Below are 19186 nucleotides of genomic sequence, written 5' to 3'. Positions count from 1 at the left end.
TTCTGTTTCAAGAATGATTCTGTTCACTGTATGTATCAATAATTTGCATAGAAGGCTCAAATGAGAGTCATTGAATCTTAGAGCCATACAGCACGGAAACAGACCCTTTGGTCCAGCTCATCCATGCCGATCAGGCATCCCAATCTGACCTAGTCCCATTTGGTCTATATCCCTCTAAACCCTTCCTATTCATATACCAATCCAAATACCTTTTAAATGTTGTAACTGTACCCGCCTCCACCACTTGCTCTGGCAGCTCATTCCATACACTCACCACCCTGTGTGCGGAACCATTACCCTCCAGGTCCTTTTTAAATCTTTTCTCTCTGACTTTAAATCTATATCCTTTAGTTTGATGATATTTAAATAGCAAGCGTAGTCAAGATTTCTGCACACCAAAGAAAGCTATGAGGGGATATTGATCAGATAATAGTTTGGGTAAGTTAGCAGCAGATGGAATTCAGCGTCAGTAACTTTGAGGTGATAAGTTATGGTGCAACAACTAAAAGTAATTAGCATGTTTATTGGAAAGCAGGATAACATGAAACAGTGATTGAGATTGTGCTTCTTTAAAACCTAAAAGGTCTGTCCTGGCACAGTGATGAAGTGTCAGGAGGCCAGGCAGCATCAGAGGAGTAGGAAAGTTGACGTTTTGGGTCAGGACTCTTTTCTGAAGAAAGGTCCTGACCCGGAACGTCAACTTTCCTGCTCCTCCGATGCTGCCTGGCCAGCTGTGTTCCCCCAGCTCCACTCTGTGTTATCTCTGACTCCAGTATCGGCAGTTCCTACTATCTCTGATGAAATGTCAGTGCTGTTTAGTTTTCCTCTTTCTAGCCCATAGACTTCAGCCAGCTAGCAGTAGCTTTCCTACCACGGCCTTGTTGAAATCAGCAATGCACCAGAATGAGCTGCAAATCAAAACCTGTGTCTTTCTCATCTAGATAATGGATCTAGATATTGATAATAAACACAGGAGGCCATCAGTTAGCTCTTTCAATACCTTGAAGTTGTACTGAATAACAATGAAGGAACGTTGAAGGAAATTAAGGGGAAATCAATCAATGTAAAGACTCCATTAGTGATCTTCTTTCTAGTTGTTTGGCTTATCCTGAAAGCTCTGATCTAAAGGACACGTCGTATTTTCTATCTAACTAGCTTCACAGGGCAACCTTTGAAGATAACCTTTGAAACTAAAGGGGTAATATTCAGACTGCTTTTAGCAGTTTAGTGGATGCTGAAGACAACACAGTGTGGAGCTGAAGGAACACAGCAGGTCAGGCAGCATCAGAGGAGCAGAAATGTTGACTTTTGGGGTTGGGACATTTCTGAAGAAACATCAACCTTCCTGCTCTTCTGATGCTGCCTGGCCTGCTGTGTTCCTCCAGCTCCACACTGTGTTGTCTCTGACTCCAGCATCTACAGTTCTTGCTCTCTCCAAGTGGATGCTGAACTTGTGTGATGTGGTAATAAATCACATGTCAACTAAGTGAAGCTGTTTTTTGCTCTTTTCTATGCTATCGGCGCTAGTAATGTGAAGCAAGAGCTGAAAGCATCTAAGTATTCAACTATTTTGGTATCATATTTTATGTTTGGTTCATTTCTCTCTATTTATAAGAATCATAAAAACCTGATTCCATGAAAACAATCATTGTAACTTAAATAGAAGGAAATCAACTGTTCATAGTCAAACAAATTGTATGTATCTTACTATCAATATCAATATTTTTATGGTATTATTTGCTTGAGGTGCTACTTTGAATGTTGCTCTGAAAATTAGATTTTATAGAACCACAGCCTCACTCACTGCAGAAGACAAAATGCAATCCAACTGTTTGTCATTTCTCTCACGATGGTGTCTCAAATATCTGATGGGATAATGACATGGCAGTTGGAGATTATTTTTTTCTGCTCATGTTTAGCAAACAGAGAGAAAAGATTGTCTTGCTGAACAAGTTTCAGGACCTTCATAAACCAATTCTAGGAGCTCCAACAGCTAAATGTACAGCTTGAGAGAGGCAATAGGAATCAAAGGAGACAAACGTTCATTGAGATCATCAAATATAAAATGTCTATTTTGCGCAACCTATTCATAATTTTAAAGACGTCCACCAAGTTATTTCTCAGTTTTCAGTTTTCTGCAGGAATATCTCCAACCTGTTCAATTTTTAAGGAAAAAAGTAATCTCTCAATTCTGGTGTGATTCTATGTCCCTTTTATACATTTTCTAGTGTTGGATTTTATTGTGTGAAGATCAGAACTGTGTGCAGTTCTCTAACTATGGCTTGGCATTTATATCTAGGTTATATATTTTTTGTTTATTATTCTCATATACATTGGTAATAATTCTGTTTCTCCATGTAAAGTGCTTAGTTTCCCTTTTTTAATGTTCATTTATCACCACTGCCCAGTCTGCAAGTTTTCTAATGTCTTGTGCTATGTTGCAGACTTCCTTAATTCCAATTGCAGACTTTAATATTGACCTATTACAAAGCATTATTGTGAATCATACATAAGAATTGTCTCAGCACTAATCCTTGTGGAACCTTAACCAATGCTTTCAGCTGGTGAAATAGTGGCATAGTGGTTATGTCATTAGATCAAGAATCCAGAGACACCCATCTATTACTGTGTGATTATGGGTTCATATCCCACCATGGCAAGAATTGATCTTATTTTTCACAAACAGAAGCTCAAATGAAAAGTAAGCCTAAAGGCAATTGTGACAAAAACCCAGCTGGTTCATTAATATCCCTTAGGGAAGGAAATCTGCCTCTTTCCTCAGTCTTGACTATGTGTGACTCCAGATCCCTGGATAATCAGGGCTGAGCAATATACGTTTGCCCAGCCAGTGATACCCAAATCCAATGAATGACTTGGCATTAGCAATAGCTAGCTAAGGTGAGCTAGCAAATTAGGTTAAAGAATAGGTCTGCGGCAATGCAGTGTTACGTATTTAAGTGGACATTTTAGAATAGACATATATTCCAATAAGCAAGAAAATTTCCACGAGGCAGACCCATCATCTCTGGTTAACTAAAAAAATGAAAGATGGTATCAACCTTGAAGAAAAAGTATATAATTGGATGAAGATGGGTGGCAGATCAGAAGATTGAATAAAATATAAAAAAAAGTTAAGAATAAATAATAATATTAAGAATAATAATGTAAGAAAGATTAACACAGAGGACAAAACACGAGAGAAAAATACCTAGAAATATAAAAGCAGATAGTAAGAGTATGGACATTTTTAAAAAGGGAAGTGTTAACAAAGTGAGCCTTTGTCCAATAGAAAGTAAGTGTGGGGAATAACTAATAGAAAATAAGGAAATGGCAGAGAAACTAAGCAAGTAATTTACATCAGTTTCCAAAATAACAACCAAGTAACATCCCAAAAATAGATGTAAACCAGGAAGTAGAAGTGAAGAAAGAACTCAGGAAAATCTCAATCACCAGGGAAGTCGTACTGAAGAAATTGTTAGGACTGAGGGCTAACAAAGGAGTGGCTACTGACATAGTTGATGCGTTGGTTTTAATTTCCCAAAATCCTCTAGATTCAGGGATATTGCGTCAGATTTAAAGTAGCAAATGATAAATCTTTTTTTCAAAAAGGTAGACAGGGAGCGCAATAGTTTAGTGTGGGGGCCTTACCTTTTTACAACCTGTATACATGACTTTGATGAGGGGACCAAAGATACGCTTACTAAATGTATTGGTGACATGAAAGAAAGGTAGGAAAATCGTTAGTGAAGAGGACATAAGGAGAGTACAAAATAATGTAGATAAGTGTGAGTAAATAAAGATCTGGAAAATGTAATATGTTGTTGGAAAATGTGTAGTGCAAAGATCTTTTATATATTGAAAACAGCTTAGAGAAAGTTTACCAGTTGGTAATGAAACGTCCAGCTTGTCTTATCAGGATAGATTGGAGTGGCTAGGCTTATATCTGCTGGAGTTTAGAAGAATAAGGGATGACATCATTGAAACATGTATAAAATACTGAAGGCCTTGGCAGAATGGATATGGAAAGGATGTTTCCCCTTGTGGGAGCATCTGGACCTTGCACTAATGGCTTAAAGATGAAGCTATTCATGACAGAGATGAGAAAAACCATTTAGGGTGAGGAGTCTTTGGAACTCTATTCCAGAAATGGCAGTGGAAGCAGAGTCTTTGAATACAGTTTAGCAAGAGGAGTGATCAGGTCAGATCATCCATGATCTTATTGAATGATGGAGCAGACTTGTGGCCCACTCTTGTTCCTATGTTCACATTCTCACTGCACAAAACCCAAGGCTAACACTTCAGTGTAGCTCTGAAGGCGTTGCTGTCTTTCAGGTGAGATGTTAAACTGAAGTCCCATCTCAGAATCACAGAACTATTACCGTGCTAATGAAGGCCATTCATGCCTGTACTGGGTTGAATCTCCCTGCATGCATGGAATTAAAAATCCCATCACACTACTTTTAAGAAGAGAAGGGTTGGCATGGTGGCTTATTGGTGAGCACTGCTATCTCCTGGCACCAGGGACCAGGGTTTGATTCCACCCTCGGGTGACATCTGTGTGGAGTTTGCACATTCTCCCCGTGTCTGCGTGGGTTTCCTCCGGGTGCTCTGGTTTCCTCCCACAGGCCAAAGATGTGCAGGTTAGGTGTATGGGCCATGCTAAATTGCCCACAGTGTTCAGGCATTGTGCACACCAGGTGGATTATCCATGGGAAATCAAGAGTTACGGGAATAGGGTAGGGGAATGTGTCTGGGTGGGATGCTCTTTGGAGGTTTGGTGTGGACTTGATGGGCCAAATGGCCTGCTTCCACACTGTAGAGATTGTATTAAAAAATGAGATGGGAAATATCTCTGATGTCTTAGCCAATATTTACCAGTAAACAGCATAACAAGACAGATAATTGCTCTTTGTGGGAGCTTGCGGTTGAAAATTAGCTGTGCTGTTCCCTAGAGTGCAACAGTGATACATTTCAAAAGGTGTTTTTTGGCTGTAAAGTGCTTTGAGATGTTCAGTGGTTGTGAAAAGAGATTTTTAAATCCAAGTCCTTCTTCAGCCACAAAGAACCATATGGGTGAATAGTAAGTATTGTAGCATGTTGAGTATCTTGCTGTAATTAATTTTCATAACAAGCCAGCCAAGTTGATATACTAGTTGCACGAGCAGAATAGCAATACGCTCTCCCATTTTATACAAGATGCATTCAGCTTGCAGTCCAATCCAATCCACATAATAATTTTTGTTTTATGAGTTTTGTGGTATGCACCCAGATAATAAATGGGGATAGATCATTCATAATGAAAATAAAGTTGCTAAATTAGAAATCCAGCCAAATATCCTGTATTTATCATTGCTCCTGTTAGAAATCAACAATGTTTGTTTAGTATTTTATCAAATAAAGCCTTACTTTACATGACAAATATAAGACTCATGCTATTTCTCATTAACCGCATTCTGTTTCCTAACTCAGATCTTCAAAGTCTGTAGATTTTCGTGGGAGTATTTGAGCTGTATAAATTGAAACTGTTTTTATGCTTCCGACTTGTAAATAGTTCATAAAAGTTGAAGAACATCTGAGGGCATTTTTATAATGTTGTTTTCACTTGTTCCCTTCTGAAAAATGCTCACAAAATGCCAGAATGGTTAGTGTTCACAAATGATTTGCTAAATGTATGTTTGAGGTAATTTTATAAACCTGCATTACCAATCAGATAATCTTGGATGGCAAGCAGGACAATGGTTATGTACATACCACCAGCAACATCAGTAAAAATATCATTTCCTTAATTATTTTTTGTATGTTGAGAAGTTAATCTCCTTTTACCCCTTCAACATTTCTATTGAAAATATTTCTCTCTGAGAATAGCATTTGACCATTATGTATTGAAAAACATATTTATGGTTGGTAATTAGTCTACATGAAATGAACAAAATGAGCAATATTTCCCAAATTGTACCTTTTTGATGCCCAGAATCCTTATCAAACAGGTCCATTGTATTATTAGAAAATTATTCTTGAAGAAAAGAACATTTGTTTGATCAGCCCTACTTCAACCACTCTGCAGAGATTATATTGATTTCTTTGGGCCAGGGAATATTGTGGCCTGCCACCTACAAATTCCTGATGATGTTTGTCCGAAAAAATGGCACACAGATTGTGCAGGTAGCAACCCTCTGCACTGACTAACAATGGGCAATTGACACGATCTGCATTTTACCATTTGAAATGGTGCTGTATGAGTAAATTGCTCTCCCAGAGCACCAGAGAAGCATTTCCTTTTGCACTGATAATACAAAATGTTCTCATTTCCCATGTTATTCATCTTATGGCTTGGCTGAGTGACATTGCTAATTTTGTGCGAATTTGTCAGTAAAATATGAGCACCCTGTAACACTGACTATTCGTAAATGGGTTCAGGTGATCAAAGAGCCCCTTACCACAATCGAATGAAGTCAAAAGTCACATGATGCCAAGTTATAGCCCAACAAATTTATTTAAAATAGCAAGCATTTGGAGCACTGTTCCTTCATCAGGTGAAGTCACCTGATGAAGGAGCAGCGCTATGAAAGCTTGTGATTTTAAATAAATCTGATGGACTATAACCTGGTGTCATGTGACTTTTGACTTTATCCACCCCAGTCCAACACCGGCATCTTCACATCACAATTGAATGAGAAAATCTTTGTCCCATCAGCCTGTGTTGAATTAAAATCGAGATGACAATGTGAGTTTTTAATGAATTGCATTGTTTCATCACCCATTCCCCTTTATCATGTTATAATCGTGCCCTAGATGCATGATACCTCATTTCAGCATTTATAAACGGATGTGCAAGCACTTTTCAAATTTTATAAATCTCTCCAAGTCTGAAAGTATTTCAACTTCCCACCTTACTATTTCTGATGTGGACATAAAACTATCTTACCAGAAGTCATGATTACTCATAAATAAAGTAATTTATAGATTAAAATCTTTGTGATTCTTTTGATGCAGTGATGTTGCTCCCAATGATATATGGTGTGATATGACTTAACTTGTCATATTCTACTTGCAAGCAGAGTAAATGTTGACTGTCACTCATGTTCCTAAATGCACAGCCTGTGTAGCTAGAAAATAAAGGCTCTTTGCTTTCTTAGAGATGTATTTGCCCACGAGCTAGTCCGACCTTTGTTGCCCAGTTGTGACAATCTTCTGCCACAAGCCATAAAAGTACATAGTACAAAGCCCAATATGAAACTCAAAATATAGATCTCTGCACAGTGAGTGACAGAAGTTATTGGCAACCCTGTTGCTCATAACAAAATGACAATTTTTAACAATAGACAGAAAAAGACATTTACATAAAGTGTTCTGAAGAAGAGTCATACTGGACTTGAGATAACAATGTGTAGAGCTGGATGAATAGAGCAGGCCAAGCAGCATCAGAGGAGCAGGAAAGCTGATGTTTTGGGTCTAGACCCTTCTTCAGAAATGGACTTGAAATGTTTTTCATTTTTTCTCTCTCCACAAATGCTGCCAGACCGGATTTTGTTTTTGTATCAGATTTCCAGCATCTGCAGTATTTTGCTTTTGTAGAAAGGGGTCCTAAACTCAGGAATTTGTGATGTATCATAATACTGACAAGTTTTATTTGTAAATCATTGGGTCAAAATTGTTTTATCTTTGTAGGAGACAATCACCGAGGACGAAATGCAATTCAATATCCAATATTATGTATGGTGATCAAAGGACAAATCTCAATACAGAGGTAGGTATCATTTGACAAGATCTCTAGCATATCTTTGAGGTGGCTAATTAAAGTAGCAGGATGTGACTGTTTAAAAGAAAAATGTGTCCTTTTTTGTTAGAACAAAACCTTCTCAACTATTTTCCTGCATCACCCTACTTTTAACACTTAAATGTGACCCCAGATGCCAATAAAAACAGAACTGCAATAAAACAGCCAAGTAACATTGAGTACATAATCATTAAAGATCACATAATATAGATCAATGCATAAATATACAAGTCTATACTTTTAAAGAACTTTGTAAAAGTGTTGTTTTATGGGTTTAGGTTTCGTCCAAGTTTGCCATACCCATAAAGTCCATCTCTGCACCCTTGCTCTCCACACGCATGTACACACAGATGTACATGTACATGCATACAACACACACATACACACGCACGTGTGCACAACATACATACATATGCTGAGCCTGTATTCATCAACCTCATGATCTGCTCATTGCCTATTAAGAATTTCAGATTTTCCTAACATGTTTTTAACTGAAACTTGCTATTCTTGTTGAATTTACTCTCCCATACTCCACCTGCAGGAAGCTGATGTTAAGAAAACCATGTAATTGCTACTGTTCCCTCTCATGGATTAGGCAATAATCAGGAAGATTACTCCCCGACCAACTCCTCCCATAGCCCCACGCCTTCCATCAATACCCATTTACACCTTGTAAGAACTGACTGAGGCTGACCTTTGGAGAGTCTCCAAAGAAGCAGAGTCTCAAACTCTTCATAAAAATCTAATTTTGGCTGTATTTAACTTTTAACTGAAATTTATTAAGATATGGCATAGAGTTCTTCTGTTTTGGAAGCTAAGCAGTGGGATGAGAGGTTGGGTGCCTGTAGAATTAATTGTGTGACCTTCCTGTTCTATACTCAACCACCCCTGACCTGTCAGAAATTTTATAGGGTGGAAGCCAGTTTAAGATGCCCAAATTATTGACTACATCAGAGCTGCTTACCTCCTGGTAATACATTTTGCAGATGACAAAAAGAGGGCAGGCATGTGAAGGAGGCTTGCCAGGTAAACCTGCTCCATCTTCAGATTCCTTTCCTCATTGAGCGTTCACACAGTCTGCACCATGATCCTCCAGTGCCTACCTTTATCCTTTGCTCCCAACATGTAAATTTTTCCAACTAGATGCAATCCCAGCAGTGAACTCTGCTCCTGGTGGCGCTGATGAGATGAGAGAGATTAGCTGGCAGTGAGGAGCAGAAGTCCCACCTCCAGTCAGTAACGAATGCAGCAGTAAATGCTGTGAGGCTGCTGAGATCTTCACCAACATTTTCAGCCTCTTGGAGGCAAACTCCTTCGTCTGAAAAATCCTGCACATTAGGACAAGTGTCTAAATGCTTTGTCGATGCAGTTCCTCATATTTGAATAAGCCCCTTCGACATCAGTACAGTTTGCAGCAGTTGAGGTTTTGTGTGCCCAGGCTCCATTGGGGAAATCTTAGTTGCCTCTCTTCAGAATAGAGAGCTGCCTGATAGATATTTACCCATCAGCTTGTTCAGAGATCTTATGACACACCTCTAGAGCACATGGGATTTAAATTATGTCTATGGGTTTAGAAGTACGGATATTACTGCTGTGCCCCAAGAGCCCTAAAGAAAATCACCTGATATTCATCATGGATTCATATTCCAGACCCGCTTTATCTTCCAATTTTATATTGTGCCTCAAGGAATTTTAGGGCCCATTTGTTTCAAAAATATTTTTGTCCCAACACACAAATAAGAGAGTCCTCGAAATTCTATTTTAAAGTAATTACTTAGAAGGTCCATGTGAAATTCCTCTTTAATGAACCCTTTAATATCAAGTAGGCAGTCAGCTTTGTTAAAATGCCAAATATTGATCCGCCTTGATGTGGTGGTACCATTGACTGTGTGAATGAATGTCAGCGGATAGATAATTATTCCAATGACTGTCATTTCAGCTGTCTATGTTGTTTCCAATTCACAATGCTGGGTTCACACTTCATCAAGGCACTTCTCCCGGACAGTATGCCACCTAAGCTCATATTTAAAACAAACAGTGTTTCAAACTTTTTAAAAAATCAATCACGGTTCTTTCCATCTCTTGAAATAAAATAAAACATTCTCATGTTGGGTAAACGCTCACTGTATTTCTAAGCCCATAAATTGCAGACTGCTTTGAGGCTCAATATTGGCTCTTATTGTGGATCTTGGCTCCAGTCTCTGACCACCACCCTGTAATCCTTACTGGAACATGTGCAAGTATGGATGTTGCATAAGAACGAGGCAGAGAGGTTGCTATGGTGCCTTCCATCTCAATAAACAGGTCACAATCGCTGTCTAGGTTTCAATATGAAAAATATTCACAGGGGGCCATAACTGCCTGTGGAAGTACAGCCAAGCAAGTACCTGTACTTTCTGGAGAGGGAGAAAATTGAAAGTGAAAATGGGGTCCCTGAAAATAAAACATGTTGTTTAAATGCCATTGGCTTATATCAGACTAACAAAGTAAAATCAATTCATCCTTACGTTTACTCAATATCTACAGGATACAAATAACCCTAATTACAACTGGCAGAGTGCGTTGAAAAAATATGTTTAGTTAAGACTTGTTATGTTCACAAGACAAATGTTTCTTTCTGTATGAATAGTATCCTGGGACTTGTCCAGTTTTATTCAATAAAATTGTGATTAGTCATGTTATTCCATGGTGTTTGTTTTCTTGACAGTTCTCAGTGTGAAACTGTGCAATGTATTGATTGTTTGCCAAAGCAATGCTGTTCTACTGTGCTTTCTTTTTTCAGTTTGCTGTGGAAGACCTTCTGACTTGTCCATCTATTAGTGTTTACCCCTGGCACACTTCGTATAGGGTATGGTCAGATCTACTTATTGATAAAAATGGTTTTGCACAGTTTGGAGGAAAAAAATTCCATAATTTACCTCATCACGACTAACAATACAATGATGACAGTAAATAATTACATTGAATAATCTGATCTGAAACAAATACTGAAATGAAATTTATTTCACTGGACTTGGCAAGAGGATCTTTCAATATTTTACCATGGATTGCCAGATTTCTCACATGCATAAATCACTTGAGTCACAAACCTGATGTCAGGCTGATTTCCAGGTCGTGAACCCATATGTTAGCATGAGGAGACTTTGGCTGCAATTTTCCCAGAAGAGTAGCTCATAGTAAGTAGTAGCCTCCAGTACAATTGAGAGGAGCTGGGAAAATATCATGGAGCCAAGCGATGCACATTGTTCCAATTTTCCCAACAAACCTTAAAATCTCCAAATCTGCCACGTGTTGCTGGGAAAACACCGCCACACAGTTTGCCAAAATCGATGGTACTGATTTGGTCCATAATAAAATATGTGTTACGGCACTTCTGGCAATCAAAACTAGATTTGCATTTCATATGTTGTCACTGTCGATCACTCATATTCATTTCATTCTGTGATTTTAAGGAGCTTGTGGAGAAAGAGTGACCCAAACATTCATTCACACAAAATGCGAAATAACACTCCAGTCCTCAGCTCTCACATCCCTCCATCCACTCCATACACTCTGCATGCCCTATCCATACCAATGCATGCAACATGGGTTCAATTCCCACCATGACAGATGGTGACATTTGAATTCAACAAGAATACAGAATATAAAGCTAGCCTGATGGCAACTATGTAACCACTGTTGATTGGCACACAAAATGCCTAATGCCGTTTTAGTGACTAACATCTCCTTAGTGCAGGAAGTCTGCCAACCTTACCTGGTCTGGCCTACATGTGACTCCAGACCAACCAGCAATGTGGTTGATTTTTTTTTAACTACTCTCTGGGCAATTAGGTATAGGCAATAAATTCTGGCCTAGCCAGTGATACACATGTTCCATAAATAAATTTTAAAAATGCCAGCCCATTGTCCACCCACCATCCATTTCCCTTAATCTCCAAATGCTAACTCACCTACTATCCACCAGAGGAAGACTTCAGGAGCCTTGCTGACCTAAATAATTAGGAAACATATTGAATATTGAAATTCCTTCAATTATTTCTTATGAAACCAGACATTTCATGTTAAATCTTGCCAGAAGTTGCCTACATGCCATTTTTGCATAGGAGGGTTTCTCTCCACAAAGTCTAAAGAGTTTTCCCAAGCTATCCTTATTTTTTTTCTTTATCCATTCATGGGATGAGGGTGTTGCTGACTAGGCAGCATTTATTGCCCATCCCTAATTGCCCAGAGGGCAGTTAAGAGTCGACCACATTGCTGTGGGTCTGGAGTCACATGTAGGCCAGATCAGGTAAAGATGGCAGTTTCCTTCCCTAAAGGACATTAGTGACCCAGATGGGTTTTTCCAACAATCGACAATGGATTCATGGTCATCATTGGACTCTTAATTCCAGATATTTATTGAATTCAAATGCCACCAAGTGCCATGGCAGGATTCAAATCCTGGTCCCCAGAATGTTATCTGGATCTCCGGATAAACAGTCCAGCGAGAGTACCACTAGGCCATCGCCTCCCCACTATAAACCCACATTATTACTTACACAGTACATCTTCATGATCCACCTCCGCACGCCCACCCCCCTCCCCACAACAGGTCAAACAACTGGCCACTGTTTAGATCTCCTGGGATTCCTGGCACTATCTTCAAAGTCCAAACATGTACCTGTTCAAGTAGTGGCAGTCTGCAGCTTCTCTGCATAGTCCTTGATAATTGTTCCAGCCTTTCCAGACAGAGAGGAATTGGCATCCCATTTTTGCCGATAGCATGAGGAGACTTTGGCTGCAATTTTCCCAGAAGAGTAGCTCATGGAGGATGGGATGGGCGGGGTTGGGACGTGGCTGTGGTTGAAGAGGAATGCATGTGTTTGCTACCAATGGAGTTTGCCCTGAGGTATGGGTGACTGGCAACCAAAATGGAGGGCCAGATGTGCTAGCGATGAGCTGGAGCCACCAGGTTACCACCCCTACTGTCAAGACATATCACCGTCTAGTTTCTATCAGGCAGCTGGGAGAATGGGAAACTGCATATCAGTGAAGTGAGATGATGTAATGTTAATATATGCAACTTAGCCTCTTACCACTCACTAGTGAGAATCTCATCTTGTCATTCAACACTTGGTTGGAAAATGGGACATTTTGCTGTCACCATTAGGAATCTTCTCCTTGCTAATCTCAAACAATTCATACATCCCATCTGGTCCAGGCGACTTATTAGGATTAGGCCCCATTAGCTTCCTTAGCATTTTTCTCTGGTAATAGTCATTGTACTTATTTCCTCTTCTCCTCCTTTTGCACCTTGAATATTTAATAAGTTTGGAATGCTATTAGTGTCTTCTGCCATGAAGACCAATACAAAGTATTCAACTCCTCTACCATTTCCTGTTCTCCATTATCATTTCCCCAGCCCCATTCTCTAAAGGATCTAAATTCACTTTGGCTTATCGCTTCCTTTTTATCTGTTTAAAGTAGCTCCTGCTATCCTTCTTGACATCACTTCCAAGTTCACTCTTTATCTTTTTTTCTGATAATTTCTTGTTAGTTTCTTAAAAATTCCCCAATATTCCAGCTCACCACCAATCTCTGCCACATTGTATGTTTTCTTTTCTTTCAATTTGATGCGATCTTTAACTGCCTGGTTAACCATGGTTAGCTTTTCCCCTTCATAGAATCCTTCCTCCTCTCTGGTCTATATCTTTCCTGTGGGTCTTGAACTATTTTCTTAAACATCTTCCATTGCTCTTCAGGCGTTTTTGCTTCTGAACTCCTATCCCAGTCCACTCCAGCCTGCTCAGCTCTCCTTAATTTGTTGTTGCCTTTATTTAAGCCAAATGCAGTTGTTTCTGACCCAGGTTCCTCTCTCTCAAAATGAATGCTAAATGCTACCATGTCATCGTCATTGTTGCCTAGGGGACCTTTTGCTCTGACATTACATATTAAACTGCCTCATTACGCATTACTAGATCTGAGAGAGTTTGGGTGTGGATCAGATTTCATAGACAGTGAAGGGCAAGGCCATGGAGCGATTTGAAATCGAGGACAAGAATTTTAAAATCAAGACATTGCTTGACAAGGAGCTAACATAGATCAGCAAGAGCATAAGTGATGGATTAATATATACATGTTAGGACTATGACTAAAGTGCGTAGAATGTGGGTCACCAGCCAGGATTGAGTTGGAGTGGTTACGTTCAGAGGTAACAAAGTCATTAATAAGGGTTTTAGCAGCAGATGGGGAGATGATGGCCTGGTGGTATTATTGCTAGGCTACTAATTAGGAAACCCCTGTCAGGTTTTGAAGGCCCAGGTTCAAGTCCTTCCATGGCAAATGCTAGACTCAATAAGAATCTGGAATTATGAATCTAATAATGAGCATGAAATCATTGTGGATTGTTGACAGAAAAGCCAATCTGCTGTACTTATCTGGTCTAGCCTATGTGTGATTCTGGACCCATAGCAATGTGGTTGATTCTTAACTGCCCTCTGGGCAATGAGGGATTCTTAATAAATGCTGGACTAACCAGTGAATGAAGTAAAATATCAACTGAGGTGAAGGCAAAATCAGTTGATGTCATGGAGGTCATAAATAGGTAGTCTCAGTGATGGAAGGAATTTGTGGTCATAAGTTCAAATTCAAAAATGACACCAAAGTTACAAACAGTCTTGCTGAGTCTCCAACTTTTGGCAGGAGAAAGGGAATGAAATAGGTAGCTAGGAAACGGAGTTTGCAGTTGAAACTGAAAACAGTTGCTTAATTTGTCCTAATATTTAACCAGGGAAATTTTCTACTCCCCCCAGCCCTAGATGTTAGATAATCATTCAGGTAATTTAATTGTTAGAGTTGCACACATCCAGAGAAATCCTGACTCCCCAAAGCCTGTCCACCATCTACAAGGCATGAATCAGGAGTGTGATGGCGTACTCCCCACCTTCCTGGCTCAATGCAACTCCAAAAACAATCAAGAAGCTTGACACCATTCAGGACAAATCCAGCCCACTTGATTGGCACTACATCCACAAGCATCCACTCCCTCCAACACTGATGCTCAGTAGCAGCAGTCTGTACTATCTACAAGTTGCACTGCAGAAATTCACCAAAGCTCCTTAGACGAAACCTTACAAGCACACGGCCACTTCTGTCTAGAAGGACAAGGTTAGCAGATACATGGGAACAACACCACTAGCAAGGTCTCCTCCATGCCACTCATCTTGAATTTCCCTCACTAATGGCATTTTGGGTCTGCCTACAACTTATAGACTGCAGTGGTTCAAGAAGACACTCATTGCCACCTTCTCAAGGGCAACTAAGGATGGGTAATAAATGCTGGTGCAGCCAGTGATGCCCATGTTGCATGAATGAATCAAAGAAAGCCATCCAGTTGTACAGAGAGGTAGCAGTGAGGCAATGCTAGGTGTCATCAGTGCACACATCAAAATTAACCCAGTAGTTCCGATAATGTCACTGAGGGGCATAACGTAAATGAGAAAAGAATGGAGTCAAGGGTAGATCCTGAGGTGACACCAAACGTCATGGATATGGGAAAAGTAAGAGAAGCTATTGCAAATGATATTCTCATTATGGTTGGATAGATAAGAGGGAACCAGGCAAATGACTGACATATGAGGAAACACTGGACTGGGCTTGTATTCTCTGGAATTTAGAAGAATGAGGGGGGATCTCATAAAAAGCATATAAAATCTTGATGGGACTGAACGGGCTACATGTGGGAAGAATGTTCCTGATGTTGGGGAAGTCCAGAACTAGGGGGTAACAGTTCAGGAATAAAGGGTGAACCTTTTAATACTGAGATGAGGAAGAATGTCTTCACTCAGAGAGTTGTAAACCTTTGGAATTCTTTCCCACAGGGAGTTGTTGGGTCCAGTTCATCAGACATATTCAAGAGAGTGCTGAACATGGCCCATGGGATGGGGAGAGGGCAGGAATGGGATACTGAGATTGCATGTTCAGCCATGATCGTATTGAATGGTGGTGCAGGCTCAAAGGGCTGAATGGCCCTACTGCTGCACCTGTTTTCGATGTTTCTATGTTTCAAGACAGTCCACACATTGTGAATGACAGATCTCAGAGGACGATGATGTGGACAACTATATCAACTACTGCAGATAGGTCAAAATTGATAAGGAAAGATACTTTACTTTTCTCTCATATAAGATGTTATTATGACTTTGATAATAGCTGTTTCAGAACTGCAATGAGGCAGAAACATGATAGACAGGATTCTATCTTGGATTTTCAGGAAAGATGGACATTGATTTGTTTGTGACATTGAATTTATTCAAGAACTACAGAAAGGGATGAAAGCAAACTTGGAGTTTGCAATGACAGTGAGGTCAAATGTTGACTGTTTTGAGGAGATATGCTAAAACAGCACAACTAACAGAAAGAGGAATAAGACTTGAATGAAGAGAACCATTAACAAAATTAATAAATATGGGAACCAGGAGGAGAACTTGGGTGGTCAGCAATTTAGTGGGGATATAACCAAATAAACAGGAGACAGGTTTTATGGGTAATATGATCTTAATGTGAGCACTAGGTAAGGTAAGAGAGAAACCACGAGACATGTGAATTCAGTGCTAGGGCGATGATGGTCTGAAGTTTTAAAGAAAGATTGGCCTGCTGGGTTAGTAGAAAGAGGGAGGGAGAGAGAGACAGATGATTGATTGTCTTGATCATTGTGACAAAGGAGTCCGTGAGCTCCTTGCATTTAGTTTTGGAGGTGAGGGTGGGAGAGACAAAGCACACAGTTATAAGAAGAACACTTGAAATGGAAAAAAAAAGCTAGGATTTATCCTTGCATTCAAGAATGATTGTGAAATAATGAGTTGTTTTAGAAAACGAGAGCAGTGTTTCATGGTCCACCCATATCTAGTGGTAGTCAGCTAAAGCAGTTTTCTGCCATATACTTCTGCGCCCCTTAGATTCAAAGGAGCAGAGATGAGGGTCAGAGAGAGTAATTGTTTAATGGGGACTAGACCATCAAAGCTGGAGGCGAGAGTGTAGTTAGACAAATCAAAAGCTGCAGAAATATATGGCCAACTGAAGGATTATTTGATTTGATTAATTTATTGTCACATGTACTGAGATACAGTGAAAAGTGTTGTTTTGTATGATCTACACGCAGATTGTACCATACAAAGTGCATCAGGGTTGCAGAACAGAGTGCAGAATACAGTGTTACAGCTGCAAAGAAAGTGCAGAGAGAGAGACCAACGTTAACATTTGAGAGGTCCGTTCAAAAGTCTGAGATTTTGTTGCAAAAGTGCCACTGCAAGTAAATTGGAAGATAGTTCTTTCTCCCAGGACAGATACAGAAGGAGAGTTTGGAGTGTGGAAGTGGTATGTGGGTGGTGAGTGATGCAAAAAGTTTTGGACTTGTGAAATCCTGCGAGGCAGCAAAGGCAGGGTGTCTGGACTGCTGTGGCTATGGTTAAAAAAAAATGACGATTACCCTATCCAGCTAGCCAGAAGAAGATGTTAGCTAACATAGTTAGCATTTGAATGATCACAGCAAAAATCACAAGGATTTCATAAACTTGAAAGATCACTTTCTCAACACTAATCACAATGAATATCAAAGCATGCAAAATTTGAATTTTTTTGAATTAGGGTGACAGTACAGTTAGAAAAAAATACAGATTTTGGGTACAACATATTCCTCCTACCATGATTCAGGCCAGAAGATAAAAAAAAAAATTGTTTTGGAGACTTAATTTAACATTTCTTCTTCATTTTTACAGCTATTCTCTAATGCATCAAATGTGCCGACTTCCTTTTCCAACCCTCTGTATGAAGATGCAATGAGGAAAGCATCAGCAGAAAGAATTTCTGAAATTTTGCAAATGGAATCAAATGAATAAATACCATACCTGTCTATAAAATTGTGAATCTTGGAGCTATATTAAATATCCAATTGTGATGTTGAAAATTTTTTGTATGATTCTTACTATAAACTTAAAGAATGCCTTTATGATGACAGCCATATTCCAAGTAAATAAATGAGTTAAATTTTCTCGACTTCTGTAAGTTTTGTAAATCTTTGGTAAATCTCTTGACTCGAATTTGTAAGCTAAGGAAGTTGTGTTTGTGCACATCTATGCAGCATGAATTGTGACTATTTAATTACCTTGAATTTAAAGGTTTCCCTTGTTGATCATAAATTGAATTGGTGTCATGTTTAATGTGAGCAAAGAGGACCATGTGCTATTGTACATATGGAAGGCATCATTAAGATAGGGGCTGGAATGAAATAAAACTGTCAGAGGACACAGTTCTGAGAAAAAATATAGAGTTAAATGTATTCAAGGTGAAGCCGATTGGATAACATTTTTGCAAAATCAGCATAGTTCTCAATTTGCTGCAATGTGTTAGATCACATTGTCACTTAATATGCTCCATTGGGCCATCAACATTCCTTGGCACCAGTTTTATGTGTATTTAGTCATTTCATTTCTCATAGTCAACCCCCCAGACTCCCAAATCATGCATTTTACCTTGTTGTACTTTCTATCCTTTACTCATTTTATGATCTGCTCAGGCAGCACTCTGTTCAACTTAATCAAAATGTTTCCTGCCTGCTATAGTCTTTTACTGAGTGTCAACCTCTTCTCCATCTTTCATTTTCATTATCTGTTTTGACTTGTTTCGTGATCTTAATCCAAGCTGGAGCAGGACTGGTGAATGGATAAAAATATAAAAGTTAACAGCAATTTTAACTCCAGAGTTGACTCAGGCAGCAAATTCATCCACAAGTAACTGAGAAAATCATGATGAATGAATTTAAATCAGTGTCTTCAAAATTATTTTTAATCAATCTGTTAGATGTATAATAACATTCCCATAGCCATCATATCCTGAGGTTGGACTTGAATGAAATGTAGGAACACTACCACTGCACCACAAGGCTCCTAAATCAGTGTCATATGGTGGCAAAGACCCCGAAGCACCAGGCAGTCAGAAGTCCTGCCTGTTAGCCAGCGCTGTCAGTGAAACCATCAGGAATGATTTAGAATTAGCTTAATTGCCACATGTACTCACATGAGCACAGTGAAAAGTTTACAAGTCATCACATATGGTACCTTCTTAGGTACCAAGGTTCCATGTACACATACGTAAATACCAATTCTTTGGGAAAAAAGTTAGAAAAATAATCGAAATAAAATGCCCAGCAACACATTAAAAAATGGAGAAATAAGTGTTCAGAATAATATTCCTTTCAACCCAGACCTGCCAGGCTGTACCTCGAGGCCAGGGCTGGTAGGAGTCGAGTCCAAGCTGAGGCCAGAGTTTGAGTTCACACTGAGGCCGGGAGATCGGGTCCACGCTGAGGCTGGGAGTTTGAGCCCATGCTGAGGCCGGGAGTTTGAGTCCAGGCTGAGGCCGGGAGTTTGAGTC

General features: G+C 39.5%; 1 protein-coding gene across 1 annotated transcript in view; it reads left to right on the top strand.

Annotated features, from left to right (window-relative positions):
- LOC109926748 (MAM and LDL-receptor class A domain-containing protein 1) overlaps window positions 1-17767 on the top strand; it is a 357436-nt gene extending 339669 nt beyond the window's left edge. The window contains exons 35-37 of the mRNA XM_048606938.1: window positions 7669-7747; window positions 10560-10625; window positions 17533-17767. Coding sequence (XP_048462895.1) covers window positions 7669-7747; window positions 10560-10625; window positions 17533-17652 — 265 coding nt within the window. The 3' untranslated portion in view covers window positions 17653-17767. The remainder of the gene's footprint in view (window positions 1-7668; window positions 7748-10559; window positions 10626-17532) is intronic.
- The last annotated feature ends 1419 nt before the right edge of the window (window positions 17768-19186 follow it).

Source organism: Rhincodon typus, chromosome 2 (genome assembly GCF_021869965.1).
Source record: "Rhincodon typus isolate 14 chromosome 2, sRhiTyp1.1, whole genome shotgun sequence".
NCBI lineage: Eukaryota > Metazoa > Chordata > Chondrichthyes > Orectolobiformes > Rhincodontidae > Rhincodon > Rhincodon typus.
This window is presented reverse-complemented; position numbering and strand designations above follow the sequence as displayed.